The sequence below is a fragment of the Podarcis muralis genome, chromosome 7, assembly GCF_964188315.1.
Source record: "Podarcis muralis chromosome 7, rPodMur119.hap1.1, whole genome shotgun sequence".
In the NCBI taxonomy this organism is placed as follows: Eukaryota; Metazoa; Chordata; class Lepidosauria; order Squamata; family Lacertidae; genus Podarcis; species Podarcis muralis.
Genome location: NC_135661.1, coordinates 8,869,178 through 8,884,923, shown reverse-complemented (window position 1 = coordinate 8,884,923; position 15,746 = coordinate 8,869,178). Strand labels below are relative to the sequence as shown.

Sequence of the window (15,746 nt, the reverse complement as noted above, 5' to 3'; positions counted from 1 at the left end):
AAGGTCACACTCATTGATCTGAATTCGACAAAGGTCTCCACTTGGACGGAAGTGACAGTCCAAGGTTCAGATGCTCTGGTTCAGATGCTCTGGATTGAAAAGGTTCAGATGCTCTGGATTGAAAGTTCATTTTAGTGCTCCAAACGGGGTCAGCGTGTATGCGGTTTACGTCTGACCCCGCTGGGCTCTTCTGATATTTTTGTCCTGTCCTTTTCCCGCCCATCATTATAACTGCTTTGCTTTCCTCCGATTCCATTGTGCTGGCCAAATGGAGTGGAATTTTATTAAAAGCTTTCTAGGCCATTTGGACTTAATTGAGGGCGGGGAGGCGGGGGAGCAGGTAAATTGTACAACAGCCACACAAGGACCTTGTTGCATGTCAGTGGAGCATGGAATTCACGTTTGGATGGGGTCACGAGAGGATCCTCAAGAACACAAATGGTTCTTTGGCAACTCTGGACAGGCGACTGGAGAGAACATGGGAACAAGCAGAGACAGCAAGCCGGGAGTGTTGCTGAGGGATGGCTCTGCTGGAGTTTGGTAAATATATTGCAGTGGCATGCAGAAAGAGATAGTGTGGTTAGACTGCTGGCAGGGTGGATAAAAATCAATGAGTTTTTTTAATAAAAAAACTGGATTTTTAAAAATTTATATTGGATTTTTTTTTGCTTTAAATCGGATTTTAAAAATAAAATGCTTTTGGAGGAAAAATCTTCCTCAAGATTTAAGTTACATTATAGTCCAAAGGCTATTCATCAGGAAATAAGGATTTGTTTTTTTTTCATGTGTGCTAAAACTCAGTCTAAGTTTTTTTTTAATTGTTTAACCACATCAGTTAACAAATATGGATACATATGCTATAATGTTACTGTTTTAGTTAAATCAATTGTTATTAAGGAAGTGATTATTTTTCTCCTTCCAATAAAGGCCAATTATAAACAGTTAAGTTATTAAACCTCAAAATAATTTCATAATTCACTGTCTATGTATTTCTAATTGTACAGTATAACCAAATCAGTAACTTTTAATATAACTGTAAAAACTACTCTAAAAATTAATTATTCCAAAAAGTGAAACTTTCATCTGATTGTAAATATTAAGATTATACCAGCAAGAATGAGTCTGTAAAAAAATGATTTATATCAAGTCTTACGGACTAGTGATTTAAATTGATTTGATTTAAATCAAATCCACCCTGACTGCTGGTTTAAAGCAGGCTTCCTCAACCTCAGCCCTCCCGATGTTTTGAGACTACAATTCCCATCATCCCTGACCACTGGTCCTGCTAGCTAGGGATCAGGGGCGAATGAAAGTGTCGTGAAACCCGGGGTGGGGTGTTGCTACGTAGGTCACATGTGCGGTAGGTCACATGTGACAGCATGCCGCTTCTCCCCCCACCCATGCCACTATCTGTGTATTGGACGACCCCAGTTTTTTGGCATGATTTTTGAGTCAAAAAGCCTCGTCTAATACATGGAAAAATACACTAGTTTCCCACAGGCATCTGATTGGCCAGTGTGAGAACCGGATGCTGGAATAGATGGGCCATTGGCCTGATCCAGCAGGATCTTCATATGGATCTAGAACTAGACCCCAGAACGCCACACACATACCTTAGAGAACTTCTTAGAGTGATGGATCTGCCAAAGGGCCCTCTCTGCTGATCACAACCCCCAAGAAGGCCTGTAGGGAAGGAAGTGCCCTTTCAAGAATTTGAGCCATAGTCATGCCTGTCCAGCAGGTACTGCAAGGAACTTGGAGAGAAAGCTGTCTCCTGCCTTTAATTTCCTGGCAAAATTTGTTAGCAGACCTTGCAGCTTGGGTCAATTAGATGGGAATAATCGCTTACAGTTTCTGAAGTTCAAAGGCTTTATTCATGCAGGAATTATTAACAGGATGAGTGGAGGTGAGAGGGAGAAAATGGCAGACGTATCTCAACAAGCTGGGAGAAAACAACAAACAAAACGGCCCAGCTTTTAGGGGTGGAATTAATTTAAACAAAGAGCTACAAACAAGTGCTGGCCAGATTGCTCCACAAACGTGCCCTTTGGTGGTTGAAAGCAACACATGCATTAACTTTGAATTCAAGGGAACGTATTTGCTTTTCTCGAACAAATTTTTTACATTTGACCACTTTCTGAACCTAAGAAGAGAGCGCCCTGCTGACTCAGACCAAAGGCATCCAGTATCCTATTTCCCACTTTGGCAAACCAGATTCTTCTGCAAGATTACCTACACAAATTACACACAGATAAAGATTTAACTTGATTTGAGACACATATGAACCCTTCGCATACTGATTGCGGGAGGCAGTTTACAAAGGGCCTCAAAGATGAACTTCTGGGTACAGAGCCCAGGAATGTGGTTTGGCTAAACGCTCTGCCTATATTTATTCAGCATTTTGCTTCTAAACAGGCCTGTGGGCAATTTTTGTATACAGGCAAGATGCTCCAACTTCCTTTGGATGTGTAAACAGCTTCAGAATAATTCAAATGCTCTCTTAAAGGCAAGAGCAAACTAGGGACCGGGGGAAATGTCAGAAAGACCAGATGTGCTGCATGCCAGCAAATGGAAAAAATGAAAACACAGAAACAGGAAGATTGGATTTCCTGGCATGACTGATGATACATGTGGAACAATAAGCTTGAAGGTTTGGAAAACCAGTAGGCCACTGTCATTTAAAAAGAAAGAATATAGTGATTATAATCAGGGAGTCCTACAGTGGGGCTTGCAAAGGCTATTCAAGGAGTAGTCCAGGTTCTTCCTAATTCAGACCACATTCACACCATGCACTGAAAACACTATGATACCACTTTAAACAGTCATCGCTTCCCCCAAGGAATCCTGGGAACTGTAGTTTGTGACAGGTCTGATAGATGTTAAGCGATTCCTTTCCCCCTCCCAGAGCTACTGTTCCTAGAGTACTTTAACCATCACTCCCTCTTCACAAGGAACAGCACTCTGGAACTTGGAAGGCCAGCAGGATTATCCCTGGATTTAAAGTTTAAGAGTATCTGGAGACTGGCTACCAGTGAGAAAATAACTCCTAACAGGAGTGATAAAAAGGACAAGAAAACTGGGCACATGTTGTGCAAGATGGTGGCATTTTGGGCAATACAGTGGTACTTCAGGTTAAGTACTTAATTCGTTCCGGAGGTCCGTTCTTAACCTGAAACTGTTCTTAACCTGAAGCACCACTTTAGCTAATGAGGCCTCCCGCTGCGGCCGCGCCGCCGGAGCACGATTTCTGTTCTCATCCTGAAGCAAAGTTCTTAACCTGAAGCACTATTTCTGGTTAGCGGAGTCTGTAACCTGAAGCGTATGTAACCTGAAGCGTATGTAACCCGAGGTACCACTGTATACAAATGAGTCTGGTCTTAAAGATAAACTCATCAAAGCATCTTTGCCATTATTATTATTATTATTATTATTATTATTATTATTATTATTATTATATACCACCCTATACCCGAAAGTCTCAGGGCAGTTCACAGAAAAGATCAACATAAAAACCACATTCTATTTAATAAAAATAAGAACAACAACCCAATCACCGCTCTCCAAAAGAGCCACATTTTAAAACTGTATAGGATGTATAGCTACCATGAAGAGTATGACCTGAACTGTAGTCTTCCCTGGGAATGGCTATTTGTGATAGATAATAAATAAATAAATTGCGCTCCTCCCAATGCATTATATGCTAGAAATCTCAATAGTTTGTACAGATTAATTATTATTATTTATGTTAATAAATAGGATTCCCTAGGATCTAGGGCAGGGGTAGCCAATGTGATGCTCTCCAGATGTTGGTCTCCAGCCCCCATCCTTCTGGGCTAATGGCCATTCTGGCTGGGAGCTGGAGCCCAGCCACATCTGGAGGGTACCACACCTGCTACCCCTGGCCTGGAGAAATTTCAGATGCTGGAATATTGGGTTGACCGGCTCTGAATACACCCCCCACCACCACCCACAACTGTGAGGTGGGTATTTAGCATTTAGCTCTAGCTTCCAAACTGGGATCACAGGGACTTTGGACCCCGGGATCAAAAGTATAAAACACATCTGCACAGCACAGGAACACCAGTTACTGCTTTCCCTTGAGAAAGTCTTCTGCATGTTCGTTCCAGGAAGTGCGCTGCAATTTTGCACCTGCTCACTGCCAGGTAAAGTCTATTGGCACAGACCCATGTTATGGTTTCGCTCTATCCCAAAGCAAACAAGAGACCTTTGCAATTCCCCTATCAAGTGGTGCCTGAGACCCCGGTGGGAGCAGACAATTCTGCGCTCGGCAGATTAATTTCCTGGTTTAGCGTAAGGCTTCTTCCAACAAACACTTGGCAAAACCCAATCAACCCCCACAGCCTTACGACAACCGCTGCTCTGATCGGCAAGTTTCTGGGGCAAGCAGGTATGTTTTAATCAAAGAGGCAACTGTCTTCTGCCTCCAACCCAGAGCTTTCCGAACTTTTCATGTTGGTGACACACTTTTTAGACCTGCATCATTTCACAACACAGTAATTCAGTTTTACTAGCAAGCCAGAGGTTAAACTAACGCCTTTCCAGCCCCGGGAGGAGCGTAAGGAACATTTGCGCGACACACCAACACACAAACGTGTTGCGATGCACAGTTTCGAAAGCTCTGGTCTAGAAGAGCCTACTCAGAAGCTGGCTCCGCTCCTTGAAGCCACCCCTGCCCTCTCAGGGCTGCCTGACATGTTTACCAAACCACACCTCTTGTGACAGCTCAGCACCCAGCCAGCACACATTCCAGCTGGCGCAACCAAGGAGAAATTCCCAATGCTCCAGTCTGCAAAGCACCAGAAAAGCGAGAGCAGTCTCAGAACTGGACGACTGTCTTGCTTTTGTAAAGAGTGTCCAAGGAAGTCCTAGTTCTCCAAAGGTGGACCAGTGGACCACTGACCATTTGATCACTGGTCAATTTCCAGCAGACCATCTCAGGCCTTCAGATGCCTTCAAATCATGTCAATTTTTTTTTTATACGGCATTCTGCTTTTTGGGGGAACAGGAAAACCTGATGGCACCTAACAACATGGGGTAGGGGAAGGAAGACCAGTTCTCTTAGAGCACTAGTAAGTCCACAGTTACAAAACCCCATGAAACAAACAAACAAACAACCCAATAAAACTGTATCAGAAGCAGGAAAAAATAACCAAGCATAATTAGTATAGAATTAGGACCCCAAAAGCCTCCTGGGACAACAGCCACATCCCTACTACGCAGCAGAAGGCTAACAGTGATGGGACCAGACTGGCTTCTCCAGGGAGTGTTTTCCATGAAAATGGAGCCACGTTATAGAAGGCCCTGCCTCTAATTGCCTTCTGCTTGACCACCTGTAATCTACAGTGGTACCTCGGGTTAAGAACTTAATTCGTTCTGGAGGTCCGTTCTTAACCTGAAATTGTTCTTAACCTGAGGTACCACTTCAGCTAATGGGGCCTCCTGCTGCTGCCGGAGCACAATTTCTGTTCTCATCCTGAAGCAAACTTCTTAACCCGAGGTACTATTTCTGGGTTAGCAGAGTCTGTAACCTGAAGTGTCTGTAAACTGAAGCATCTGTAACCCGAGGTACCACTGTATTTGTTTTAAATGGGACTGATGTTATCTTGAACTTTGTCTAGATGAAGTAGACTCTGGAACATGGCTATGAGGGGTCTTTATACGTGGTCTCTCCCAGGTCCTAGTCCAACCCTCTAACCACTACAGCACCTTGGCTCCCTAGGCAGCTTGCCGCTAGCACCACAGGCAAAAAAACCACTCTCCATCCCTGAAACAGGCCAAAGTGCCGGCATCATTCTGACCTCCGCTGTGGCTTGTAGGTTGTAGCAAGCTGCCTCCTGGCTTGCGGACATGGCAGCCTCTTCATTGTAGAGGAGAGCCCCCAACAGCCAGCTCATGCCCAGAAAGAGATCCAAGAGGCTCAAGTAGAACAAAGGCCGTCCCTGGGGAAGAAGCAGAGGGAGCGGTTGTTATTTCCTTATTTACTGCACTCACAACTCACCTTTTTCTCCAGGGAGCTCAAGGTGGAGCCCATGGCTTCTTCGCCTCCATCTTATTTAATCCCCATGACAACCCCGTGAAGCAGGTTAGGCTGAGAGGCAGTGGCTGCCCCCCCCCCCCAGAGCTTCATGGCTGAGTTCAGGTTTCAAACCCTGGTCTTTCCCAGGTCCCGTTTCAACACTCTAACCACTACACCACACTGTTGTGGCATTGTCCTCCTCCATGAATGTATCTAAAAAGGTAAAGGGACCCCTGACCATGAGGTCCAGTCATGGCCGACAATAAAGCTCATCTCGCTTTATTGGCCGAGGGAGCCAGCATACAGCTTCCAGGTCATGTGGCCAGCAGGACTAAGCCATTTCTGGCGAACCAGAGCAGCGCACGGAAGTGCCGTTTACCTTCCCACCGGAGCGGTACCTATTTATCTACTTGCACTTTGAGGTGCTTTCGAACTGCTAGGTTGGCAGGAGCAGGGACCGAGCAACGGGAACTCACCCCGTTGTGGGGATTCGAACCGCCAACTTTCTGATCGGCAAGTCCTAGGCTTTATGGTTTAACCCACAGCGCCACCCGCGTCCCTATATGAAGGTATCTAGTCCTCTTTTAAAGACGGCCAAGTTGGTGGCCATCACTTCCTCCTGCTGGAGGGAGTTCTGTACTTTAACTATGCACTGCTTTAAGTTCTGGTGCCCTTTTCCCATTCCACATACAGAAGCCAACCAGACCAGGGGTTGAATCCTGCTTCTTCATCGCCAATGATGGGGTAGCATCTTCTGCTCACGACCCCTCGAGGCAGCAGGTTAGATTAGGGCAGTGGTGGCCAAACCTGGCCCTCCAGCCTTTTTGGGACTACAATTCCCATCATCCCTGACCACTGGCCCTGTTAGCTAGGGATTATGGGAGTTGTAGTCCAAAAACAGCTGGAGGGCCAAGTTTGGCCACCACTGCATTAGGGGGTCCAGGACGGCCTGGGTGGCAACCAAGGGGAAATAGCTGGCTGGGTGGGATAACAGCCAGCAGGAACAGCCAGGCCCTGCTGCCTGAGGCAGGGGCCTCACTCTGCCTAATGATAGGACCGGCCCTTTGGGTTTCAGTTAAAATACTGCTATTGACCTATCAAATTTGCCGAAGCTTTAAGATCTGTCCCATTGAGCTGGTTCTCACAAACAAATGCGCAGCCTTCTCAGAAAGGACCTCGTAGTCACTCTGGTTAAGATATGATGGTATATGAGTACTATAAATAAAGTAAAATAATTCCATTCTTTAGCAGGAACAACTGTGGGAGGGGCAAGCATTTCAAGATTACATGAATTACCGTATTTTTTGCTCTATAAGACTCACTTTTCCCCTCCTAAAAAGTAAGGGGAAATGTGTGTGCGTCTTATGGGGCGAATGCAGGCTGCGCAGCTATCCCAGAAGCCAAAACAGCAAGAGGGATTGCTGCTTTCACTGCGCAGCGATCCCTCTTGCTGTTCTGGCTTCTGAGATTCAGAATATTTTTTTTCTTGTTTTCCTCCTCCAAAAACTAGGTGCGTCTTGTGGTCTGGTGCGTCTTATAGAGCGAAAAATACGGTAGTCTTTGGCAGCAAGCAGTCTTGCGGCTCATGAAAGGGTAACCAATTTATTACAGCACAAGGTTCTGTGGCCGAAGTCCACTTCATCAGGGGCAGGAAATGGATTCTTGGTCGGCAGATATTTAACCTTCGTATATCGTATTGTTGTTTCATTGCTATGGCTGATGCAAATAAAGTTTCAACCTGTAAACAGAGTTTGAACGGTCATGAAATGTGGGAAGGACCCTCATTGGGAGAGGAATCCATCGCCTCCCTTCATAACCAAGCAATTTTGGACACAAGTTCCAATCCTATAAGCATCCTTTGAAATCCCTCTGTTGGGGTAAGGAAACTGTTAAACTGCATAGTAACCATGGGGGTCCGGAAAGAGCCCCTTCACATTTGACATGTACCAAGTTGTCTTCTTGCTCTTTGACCACATTCACCACATACATTTCAAGCGCTATGATACCGCTTTAAAAAAACCATGGTCGTCCCCCCAAAGAATTCTGGGAGTTGTAGTTTGTTAAAAGTGCTGAGAGTTGTTAGGAAGGCCCCGTTATCCCCCTCTCAGAGTTACAATTCCCACAGTTCCCTGTGGAGAGGAACTGAGTGTTAAACCTGTGATGGGTCCCTCACTACCCTTAAAAAAAAACTACACTTCCCAGTGTGGCATCTGAATATAGACTGCATTTTTAATCAAGACTTATATTGGCTTATATCTTGATCAGGTTCCTAAATTAAATGGGCTTAGATTTTCAAAAGTTTCATGCCAGGCAGAAGACCAGCTGCTTAGAGAACCTTGGCAATGTTTTTCCTCCTAGACAAGGGGCCCCTTGATTTATAGCAGAAAACAATTCTCAAAGTCGTAAAAAAGGGAATTACAGGCTAAGAGCGAGGACATTGACCCTACATGTTACAGAAGATAAAAAAGCAGAGATAAACATAATTAGGAATGAGTAAATAGTAAAATAATACCAATGTGCCTCCCAGTAAAATGAGCCAGATCTTCTTCCTAAGGTTAAAAGGCCAAGAGCAATGGAGAAGCATCTAGCTGGCAGAAAAAGAGCATTTTTGGGAAGTCTTTTTTAAAAGCTGTTTCTTTCTTAAACTGAGAGAGTTGAAGGGCAATAAATGTTGGAAAGAGCTAATGGGGAAAGCAGCTGGCTGAGGGAGGGGGTGTAGACTGAACAGGCTTCTTTTTGAAGCTGTTTTTTACTGAGTTCCTTTTTCTACTTTACAAAGGCCTTATTCCTTTTAAGAGGCTACCTGTGTTGTGTATTAAGTATATTGGCATAGATGTAATTATGCAAAGGATTTAAGAAATGCTAGATTCTTATTTCATATAGTTGTAAGAGTTGTATTTATCCTGAAATTAAGTCAGCCACCAGCCTAGCCCCCCTGCCAGACAGGAAGACGCCATTAAGCACTCCTGATATATAGTTGTCAGGCATTTGTTTAGAAACCTTCAAATGAAGGAGATCTTTCAATGTTGATGTGAAACTCAAGATCCTTGACATATGTTTAAGATAAAAATTTAAGATTAACCATTTGTTTTAGAAGGCAATAGGGCAAGGAGGGCAAGAGGTGAGCTGGTAATTAAGATTCCTTGTTGAGACACATGTAAGATATATTACTACTTATTTGTCATTTATAGATGTAACAATATATAGCTCTTTGTGTTCCATATAAGGACAGGAGGATATGGGTGTATCTTTTAGGATTGGTTATAGCAATCAGCCAATAGAAAATCCAACCAGGCTGATTGGACAGAGGCAGCCCAAGGAGGAGCAAAGGGGGCTGGATTAAGGGAATATAAGTGCTGGCCATAATGGCAGGAGGCCAGGCCAGAGCTTGGTAACCATATACCACTGTGCCTCTCATTTATTTGTCTGACAAATAAATTATTATTTTAATTTCTCTATTGCTGCGTTGAATATTTCATTCCAGCTAAGCGTTAACCACAAGCAGGGTGCTACACCAGAATTCTTTGGGGGAAGCCACAACTCATTAAAGTGGTACCCTAGCACTTTAAATGTATGGTGTCAATGTGGCCTTTTCTATGTAGATGCTGATTGTAGCAACAGGATGCATGTATGCGAAATTTTTAAATATTTCGAATTATATAAATATATCTTTTTAAAATGCACCCACATCTGAAGAGTCCAAGATTGTGGGCACCTGTGCTTAAAGCATCCTTGAAGCCATGAAGCCATGAAGAATGAAATAACCCCCCCCCTTTTTTTTTTTTTTTTTTTTTTTGCTGTTAATTCCAAGGTTTGTAATAAAGTTGCTGGTTTCCTCGCTCACTGTGTGTGTCCCACGCCAGCTACTATAGTGTGACACACAGACAGAGGTGGCATGACAGACAGAAAGTCAACAGGAGAAGTTTCTCTGCACAGGCATGCAGTGAAAGGCTTCATCTTCTTTTCTATTATTGCATTTATACACCATCTTCCTTTTCTCCAGGGATCTAAAAGTGGTTTGCTTATTCCTTTTCCTTATTTAATCCCCACAGCAGCCCTGTGAGGCGGGTTAACCTGAGAGAGGCAGCGACAGGCCTAAGGTCACTTCAGTGAGCTTCATGGCTGAGAGGGAATTTGAACCCTGGTCTCCTTGCCATGAATCTCATTGGGTCATGTTGGGGGCCAGTCACTGCCTCTCAGCCTAGCCTACCTCACAGGGTTGTTGTTCGGAGGGGCAAAACCATGCACACTACTTTGAGCTCCTTGGATAAAAAAAGTGGACTATAAATGCAAATGATGATGATGAAAATAATAATAATAATAATAATAATAATAATAATAATAAGGTAAAGGGACCCCTGACCATTACGTCCAATTGTGGCCGACTCTGGGGTTGCGGCGCTCATCTTGTTTTACTGGCCGAGGGAGCCGGCGTACAGCTTCCGGGTCATGTGGCCAGCATGACTAAGCCGCTTCTGGCGAACCAGAGCAGCGCATGGAAACACCGTTTACCTTCCCGCCAGAGTGGTGCCTATTTATCTACTTGCACTTTGAGGTGCTTTTGAACTGCTAGGTTGGCAGGAGCAGGGACCGAGCAACGGGAACTCACCCCGTAGCGGGGATTCAAACTGCCGACCTTCTGATTAGCAAGTCCTAGGCTCTGTGATTTAACCCACAGCGCCACCCATGTCCCACCAATAATAATAATAGCAGCCGCTTATTGGCCAATGGATGACATGACCTCTTGCCAGGGGCTCTGCTCTTGCCCAGCTTTATAACAGGGCTCTAGACTGCTGCTCTGAAAGGAAACAAGATGATGATTCAGCCTCTGGAGTGAAATATTTGTTTTAGCAACTAGGAGGGAAGAATGCCCTTGAAATTTTTAAACATTCTTCATGGAGATTGCTGCCCCTCCCTCCTGAGCTGCTTACATAAAGTGCAATTGAGCTTAATTCTTTTTTCAAAAAACCAATAAAAATAAAAAAGCAATAAAAGAAATTCCCTTACCTGGGGGGATCTGGCTGTATTCTGGAGCATTGCATAACCAATCAGCAAGCTGGACCCTATTACACTGTGGGAACAAAGAGTTGCTTGGATGAGCAGAAGGTTACCTGACATGTAATGGAGGGAAAGAAGTGGGTGGGTGTGGGGGGTGCGTGTCAGTTTTTGGCATTGCACAGGGTGCCACTGAAATTTGAGATGCCAAGGTCCACCACTGTTGCCAACTTTCCTTCTAGTGGGGCTCTCATGCCTTGAACAGCAGGTGGCCATCAGAAATTCTGTAGGTGACAGTTTCTGCATCATTGAGCCTGCATGAGGGAGAAAGCTTATCTGCCGAATTTCTGCTTAAAGGACGTAGGACAGGGGTCGGCAAGGTTTACCTCGCCTGGGCCGGTTCACTCCAGCGGAGATCCATCCGTGGGCCAGATCACGCACGTGCACCTGCGATTTCCAGCAGACATGATTTCCGGCGTCGGTGCAAACGCGTTTTCTGGCGCTGCAGAAGCGAGTCCCTGCGCCGTGCTGCACTGGTTTAGCGCAGCACGCAGGGACTCGCTGAGTGGGTGGCTCAATTTGGGGGCAGCTCGTGGGCTGGTTAAATGTCCGAGAAGTAAGGTGCATGAAAATAAGATTATGAAATTATACATGTTTATATGTTTGTATGTTTTTGTTTTGTGTATTGTTTGTTTTCATTATGTGTTTGGAAAATTAATAAAAATTTATTTAAAAATAATAATAATAAATGACCCCCGTGGGCCGCTTGTGGCCCATGGGCCTTAGGTTGCCTACCCCTGGCGTAGGAGCATCTTCAGGAAAAGAAGTTGATGACCGCTTCAGCTCTTGCTTTTGCATCTATCTCTCTGTCTCTCTCTCTCTCTCTCTCTCTCTCTCTCTCTCTCTCTCACACACACACACACACACACACACACACACAGCCTAATCCTTGCTACTTCCAGCTTCCACTGCCTTAGACAATGAATGAAAAGGACTGGCATATGCAAAGGGTTGCCAACATTTTTTCCAAGCCTCATTACTGTGCTTTTAGCAGCGGCTTGATCTGCAGACAGCAGAAGGCTACCAAACATACGTCTCTCCATCCTACCAAAAATCTGCCCCTGCCAACTTTTGCTGAAGTTAATGGCACAAAGATAATGTAGAGACCCAAAGCAGGCATCGAGGTCTTTGCACAAATGCCCTTCAAGGGGGTCCCTGGCCAACAGGGGCAGAGAAAATGTTTTCATTTGTCAAAACTCCTAGCTGATGACATTTTCATTTCATTCATTCAAAACATTCATCTTCTGCCTCTCTGACACTCGAGGTGACTCACAGCAGGCTTTCAAAATAAGTAAATAAAGAACATCAGCAACGGCCAGTAAAAGAGAAGAGAACTAATCCTCAAAGAGTTCCAGAGCTATCCTAAAACGAGAGACCAGCCTCTCCATCGGTCCCAGGTTACATCTTTAGAAAGAAGAAGCTTTGCAGTACCTCAAAGTAGCCATGACTGCTTGGATCCAGTGGATGACAGGAAAGATCTGGAGAGAAGAGAGAGCAAAATGAGATGTATCCCTGCATGACCATGGGATAGCTCAGTCGGTGCTGGTATGGCCAAGGTTGCAGGTTCAATCCCCGTACGGGACAGCTGCATATTCCTGCATTGTTTGGACTGTATGATCCCCAGAGTCCCTTCCAGATCTATGATTCTATGATACAGCCTTCAACAACTTGGGTGTCCTTCAGATTGAGATGCGTTGGACTACAACTCCCATCAGCCTCAGCATGCATGGCCACATGACACTGGGGCTGATGGGAGGTGTAGTTCCGCACGTATAGAGGGAACCAGGCTGGCAAAGCAATGCATTGTGGGTTGCACTTGGTCAGGGGCTGAACATGTGGATATACTCAGAGCCAGTGTGGTCATGGGGAGGACCATGCATGCCGCCTTGAGTTCCTTGGAGGAAAAAGGTGGGATATACATGCCATAAATACAGTGGTGCCTCGCAAGACGAAATTAATCCGTTTCCGCAAGTCTCTTCGTCTTGCGGTTTTTTCGTCTTGCGAAGCACAGCTATTAGCGGCTTAGCGGCTATTAACGGCTTAGCGGCTTAGTGGCTATTAATGGCTTAGCGGCTTAGCGGCTATTAACGGCTTAGTGGCTTAGTGGCTATTAATGGCTTAGCGGCTTAGCGGCTATTAACGGCTTAGCGGCTTTAAGAAAAAGGAAACAAACTCGCAAGAACTCGCAAGACGTTTCGTCTTGCGAAGCAAGCCCATAGGGAAATTCGTCTTGCGGAACAACTCAAAAAACGGAAAACCCTTTCGTCTAGCGAGTTTTTCGTCTTGCGAGGCATTCGTCTTGCGGGGCACCACTGTAAGGGACTTCTTCACATGGTACGGAGCTGTAAATATGGAATTCATGGGTGGCGCTGTGGGTTAAACCACAGAGCCTAGGGCTTGCTAATCAGAAGGTCGGCGGTTCGAATCCCTGCGACGGGGTGAGCTCCCGTTGCTCGGTCCCTGCTCCTGCCAACCTAGCAGTTCAAAAGCACCTCAAAGTGCAAGTAGATAAATAGGTACCGCTCTGGCGGGAAGGTAAACGGCGTTTCCATGCGCCAGAAGCGGCTTAGTCATGCTGGCCACATGACCCGGAAGCTGTACGCTGGTTCCCTCGGCCAATAAAGCGAGATGATTGCTGCAACCCCAGAGTCGGTCACGACTGGACCTAATGGTCAGGGGTCCCTTTACCTTTTAAGGCTACTGACAATGATGGTCATGTATTATGCCAGCATTGGGAACTAACTGAATTCCCCTGGGGAGCACCACAAGTAGGGAAAGGGCTACTGATATCAGGTTCTTGCTTGCGGGATTTCTAGCTGGCCTCTATGGGACTTGGATTAGATGGGCTTCCTTTGGTCTGAGTCGCTGTCAGGCTCTTCTGATGCCCTTGAAATGAAGACTCCGTTGAGCTAATAACCTACTCATGGCCCTATCCTTCATGCATTTGGCTAATCCACTCTTAAAAACATCAGAGCCAGCAGGCAGCACAATGCCAAGGCATCCTGTGGCAGTGAGTTCCACAGTTATGCCCAGAGTAAGTTATGGTTTTTATTAGTATTTAGATTTTCATGGCCGACTGCCATTAGATAAATGCGCCCCAGGAGGCTTTACAAACAAGGCAACACTTAAAAATGCAACCTTCCGTATTTGCCTCCTTAACAGAAGATAGACTCAAATCCAAGTTCTGCTAACTGAAGCATAGCTTGAACCTTTCTAGCTGCTGTGCATTCACCTTACAGTGGTACCTCGGGTTAAGTACTTAATTTGTTCTTAACCTGAAACTGTTCTTAACCTGAAGCACCACTTTAGCTAATGGGGCCTCCCGCCGCCGCTGCACGATTTCTGTTCTCATCCTGAAGCAAAGTTCTTAACCTGAAGCACTATTTCTGGGTTAGCCGAGTCTGTAACCTGAAGCATATGTAACCCGAGGTACCACTGTACTTTTAAAAGCATTTAAGGGCTCAAAGCAGTTCTAAGTTCAAACAGGATATGTCCACTCATTGTCATCCTACTAATGTTTGCGCAGAGTCTTTCCTGCAAAGCAAATTGGAGAACACTGATGGAGAATACCACAAAATGCACAAGGGAAATTTAGCAGGAGGAAAGTTGTCTCAGGTACCCAATTTCCTCTCGTTTGTTCTGGATACATATCCGCCCCCGTCCCCAGCTGCCTAGAAGTTCTAGCATTTGAAGAGTTGGGGTGGGCACCTTTATTCTGCCCACAGCCTCCAAACCATTGCACGTTTTCGTCAGCCTGAGTATATTGCCGGTGTAGCTGAGGGCGTGCTGTTGTTGCTGAAGGTATAAAGAATATTATACCTCTGATCCTGACATGGCCATGATGACTAGTAGCCACGGATGGCCAAACGTGAGCACAGAAGGGAGAGGGAGGGGCAGCTAAGCGGAGGAAGGATGGATCTTTCCACGCAGAGGACTAGAAACCTGATTAGGCTGCAGGGAGCCGCAAGGAGCCTGCACAAGGGACTCCAGAAGCAGCGGTGGGTTTCTCCATTGGAAAAGCCATGGATAACTCTTCTGAGGGGCAAAATCCCCCATTCTGCTCAGAAAGGGGTCTTCTCTCTGCTCAGAAAGCAAATTGGGATGGGATGGGGGCGTCCAGAAGAGACTGACTTCTGGTGGGGAAAAACGAGGGTGATCCTGGGCTGCCGAGAAGGAAGGAAGGACTGGAGTCCAAGAGGTGCGGGGTCTGCTTGGAGAGGGAGGGCATCGCTTACCTGCTGGGACCAGGCGTCCTGGCTGCGGAGCCCCCCGGAGGCAGCGCCGGGCGCCGAGAAAGCCATGCTAGCCAGGCGGAGCAGCCGCGGGAGCGGCCGGCCAGCGCCCTCCTCCTCCCCGCGCCCGCCTTCGCTGGTCCCGCCCCAGGCGCAGCCGCGCAACCTCCGCGCCCCCTTGGAGAAAAGGAGGAGAAACAGGGCGATGAGCGGGGAGTGGAGAGAGGGGGGAAAGCAGAAAGTTACTGGTTTGATGATGATGCTGTTGGTAATGATGATGGAAGGGAAAAAAGGACCGGAAATTTTAAGTAGTGAAATGGGGAAAAAGAGGGGTTTTAGACAAACCAAAGAGCAAATAGAAAGGGAAAAAGACCCTCGATAAAGGTGGGAAGAAACGGCAGGGAAATTTCTCTGCAGATCAA

General features: G+C 45.9%; 1 protein-coding gene across 1 annotated transcript in view; it reads right to left on the bottom strand.

Moving 5' to 3' along the window:
• The window catches only part of TMEM116 (transmembrane protein 116), a 41,066-nt gene extending 25,581 nt beyond the window's left edge, over positions 1–15,485 (bottom strand). The window contains exons 1-4 of the mRNA XM_077931166.1: positions 15,328–15,485; positions 12,524–12,570; positions 11,045–11,108; positions 5,820–5,960 (exon numbers count right to left, since the gene is read on the bottom strand). Of these exons, the coding sequence (XP_077787292.1) occupies positions 5,820–5,960; positions 11,045–11,108; positions 12,524–12,570; positions 15,328–15,393 (318 nt within the window). The 5' untranslated portion in view covers positions 15,394–15,485. The remainder of the gene's footprint in view (positions 1–5,819; positions 5,961–11,044; positions 11,109–12,523; positions 12,571–15,327) is intronic.
• Between the last annotated feature and the right edge of the window lie 261 nt (positions 15,486–15,746).